Source organism: Leopardus geoffroyi, chromosome C1 (assembly GCF_018350155.1).
Source record: "Leopardus geoffroyi isolate Oge1 chromosome C1, O.geoffroyi_Oge1_pat1.0, whole genome shotgun sequence".
Lineage (NCBI taxonomy): Eukaryota > Metazoa > Chordata > Mammalia > Carnivora > Felidae > Leopardus > Leopardus geoffroyi.
Genome location: NC_059328.1, coordinates 107,833,924 through 107,837,134, shown reverse-complemented (window position 1 = coordinate 107,837,134; position 3,211 = coordinate 107,833,924). Strand labels below are relative to the sequence as shown.

At 45.0% G+C, this 3,211-nt stretch overlaps 1 protein-coding gene across 1 annotated transcript; it reads right to left on the bottom strand.

Annotated features, from left to right (window-relative positions):
- Positions 1-571: 571 nt before the first annotated feature.
- On the bottom strand, positions 572-2,968 carry LELP1 (late cornified envelope like proline rich 1). The gene is made up of 2 exons (XM_045475067.1): positions 2,828-2,968; positions 572-1,006 (listed from the first exon to the last, which is right to left on the bottom strand). The coding sequence occupies exon 2, from the start codon at positions 982-984 to the stop codon at positions 688-690; it is 297 nt and encodes a 98-aa protein (XP_045331023.1). The 5' UTR covers positions 985-1,006; positions 2,828-2,968; the 3' UTR covers positions 572-687.
- Positions 2,969-3,211: the final 243 nt, after the last annotated feature.

Here is a 3,211-nt window from a genome sequence, read left to right as displayed (position 1 = left end):
CTCGGAGTGCTGGCTGTGTTCCATTAAATCAGGTGCTTGGGCACATGTTCACCCCCTAAGCCTCATGACAACCCTGTAAGCTTACTGCTAGCATCAGCACTCCTTTTACAGAGAGAAGGAAAGCAAAGATCAGAGCAGAGCTAGAGTTTAAGCCCACTCAGCCTGTTTTCAGAATGTTCTGCCCAAGTATTATGCAGTAGGATTAATAGCAGAGGGTAGAATTTTTCCTGAGCCTTTCTGGACCTTTCCTCAATGTACCACTCCTCTTTCCCCCTCATGCCCACTTCCTCTGTCATGAGTACTTGGGCTCCTGAGGCGAACCACTGTAACAGCCATATTTACAGCTCTCTCAGGCTGCAGTCTCTGGATGTGCCCCTCAAGAGATGCCATACTTCTCTATGCAGCAGGCGGGGCCAGAGGGGAGGCCATTTTCAAAAGTTGTTGATTGTAGAGTAAGGGCTCTAGCCTCCCTCTAGAGTGAGGGATTGTGTCTTGGTGGTTTAGTGCTAGAAAACAACAAACGAAAAACTACAAAAAGAGAAAAGAAAAAAAAAACACAGGAGAAGAAAGCTTTGCACAGCAGAGGAATATGTTTACTTGTCAGTTCATGGCTTCAAGTTTCAGCACCAAGATGGTGAACATGGTGGAGATGTTGGAGGTAGTGGGTTGAGTGGTACCCTTGGTGCCTCACTCTGGGGGTGGGCAGGGTGGTGGGCATTTAGGAGGACAGGGCTTGGCACAGGGCTTGGGAGGGGAGGGAGCTGGGCATGGAGGAGGGCACGGTGGGGGGCACAGCGAGGGGCATGGTGGGCACTTTGGTGGTGGTGGGCACTTCTCCCGTGGACACTTCTCAGAGCGCCGTTGCAGAAGCTTCTTTAAACAGCTGGGTTGGCATTTGGCCTCACACTTTTGTTCACATCTGGGATCACAGTTCTTGGGCTCATTCTTGGGGTCACTAGATTTATTTTTATCATCACTCGACATTCTTTTTTTGATTTTCTGGGCCCTGTAAAGAAATATGCAACAGGTGGTATGTGGGAGACCATACAGCAAGGTAGGAGAGGACCAGCAACGCCTTCCCACTCATATCTCCTTCCCATCCTTGCTCTTATGAAAAGTTTCCCAGGGTGGTTTGGGCTCTAGACCAAATTCTTAAAATTTTTTTTTAATGTTTATTTATTTTTGAGACAGAGAGAGACAGAGCATGAATGGGGGAGGGTCAGAGAGAGGGAGACACAGAATCTGAAACAGGCTTCAGGCTCTGAGCTGGCAGCACAGAGCCCGACGCGGGGCTCGAACTCACGGACCACGAGATCATGACCTGAGCCGAAGTCGGACGCTTAACCGACTGAGCCACCCAGGCGCCCCAGCTCTAGACCAAATTCTTATTGAAAGGCTGTCCTCTTGTCCTTGGAGTGGATGACATTGCTTGGTCTCTCCACCTTTACTCTGCTTTTTGTTCACTTACTCTTGCCTCCATTCCAAATCTCCCAATAGGAGTTCTCAACCTAGCATCCTGGAACCACCCCTCACCCATGATAAAATCATATTTAATCATATATTTATCAATTTAATTGCTATCTTTTGTAACACCCTGTGTTTTAATTCATCTAAATGTACTATTCTGAAGTCATAAGTTTGGTTAGACTGCTAAAGGCATTCATGGCATAACAAGGGATTTAAAGAACTCCTTTAGGGCCACCTCCATCTGGAGATGGAACAAGAAGATATAATAGTGGGTCTAGGGACTCAGGACACTTCTTTCAATCCTGTGTCCTGCCTAAGACCTCAAAGCCTTGATTTCTTCACTTGAGAACTTGGGATGGGAAGATAATTCAATTTCTACCATGGCTGAACTCCCATGGGCCACTATGGGACTCCTCCTCCCCATGAATACAGGAAGGGAAGAAATCAGGAGAGGAGGAGATGAGCTTGGAAATTCTTTTTTTTAAATTTTTTTTCAACGTTTATTTATTTTTGGGACAGAGAGAGACAGAGCATGAACAGGGGAGGGGCAGAGAGAGAGGGAGACACAGAATCGGAAACAGGCCCCAGGCTCTGAGCCATCAGCCCAGAGCCCGACGCGGGGCTCGAACCCACGGACCGCGAGATAGTGACCTGGCTGAAGTCGGACGCTTAACCGACTGCGCCACCCAGGCGCCCCAGAGCTTGGAAATTCTAATTCTTCTGAAAACATGAATGTGAGAGCCACAAAATATGATTTTAAGAAGAATTTTTTTTTTTTCTCCCTCTGTTAAGTTTTGGCCTGAGCTAGGTCTTCTTCTATGGATAGTTTTACTTCTAGGTATGAACACGGCTTTTCAGTCCCTGAAAATACTTGCAAGTTGTATCTAACTGGTACACCTTTGGTTTCCTTTAAGAATATAAAGTAAACTTTTATCTAATTTAGTTTTAAAATCAGTATAGCTCTCTGGAGAAATGGATCATTAAATTAAACTCCAAATTTGTTAAGAATATCTCTTTCAAAGGGGATAAAGCTACCCCTTTTCTTGTTACCAAAAATGAGAGGAGGATTTCTTTTTTTTTTTTTTTTTTTTTTTTTTTTTATGTAGTACGTTTTATTTGCTAGGTATAATCTCAGGTTTTTGTTTTGTTTTGTTTTGTTTTTTATTATATGAAATTTATTGTCAAATTGGTTTCCATACAACACCCAGTGCTCATCCCAAAAGGTGCCCTCCTGAAAGGAGGATTTCATTCAAAAATAGCCATCGTCTTAACCCTGTTCAATGCATGGGATGCCGTAGGTCATTCTCAGGAAAGGAGAGAAAAAAGACGGGGCATTTCCAGTTGTCCAAATGCAACTCACCCTTTTGTATTGGTAGTGAACTTGACAAGTAGTCGAGTGAGGTGGGTGGTATTTCTGTGCTTGAGAAGGTGGATTTTCCCTCTGGCTCCTCTGCCCAGCACTGAGGAAGCTAGGGGGTGGGGGAGGGAAAGCCCCAGTTGTGACCTCATCACTGCATCATCAGGTAGCTATTGTTGTGTGACTCCAGAGCTCCCAGCTCAACTCAAGCCCTTGAGAATAGACTGCTTCTTCACCCCCCTTTGCTGTCTTTCAAAATTCATGCTGGTGAAATCAGACCATGATGAATACTATTGAGTTCTAAGGATAAGAAGGCTCATTGTTGCTAGTAGCAGAAAAGCTCTGTTTACACATGGTCTCTCTTTCCTCCCAAATTTTACCTCTTTT

Excerpts from the sequence above, each read along its gene's own strand:
- LELP1 (XM_045475067.1), bottom strand. The coding sequence starts at position 984 with ATGTCGAGTGATGATAAAAATAAATCTAGTGACCCCAAGAATGAGCCC.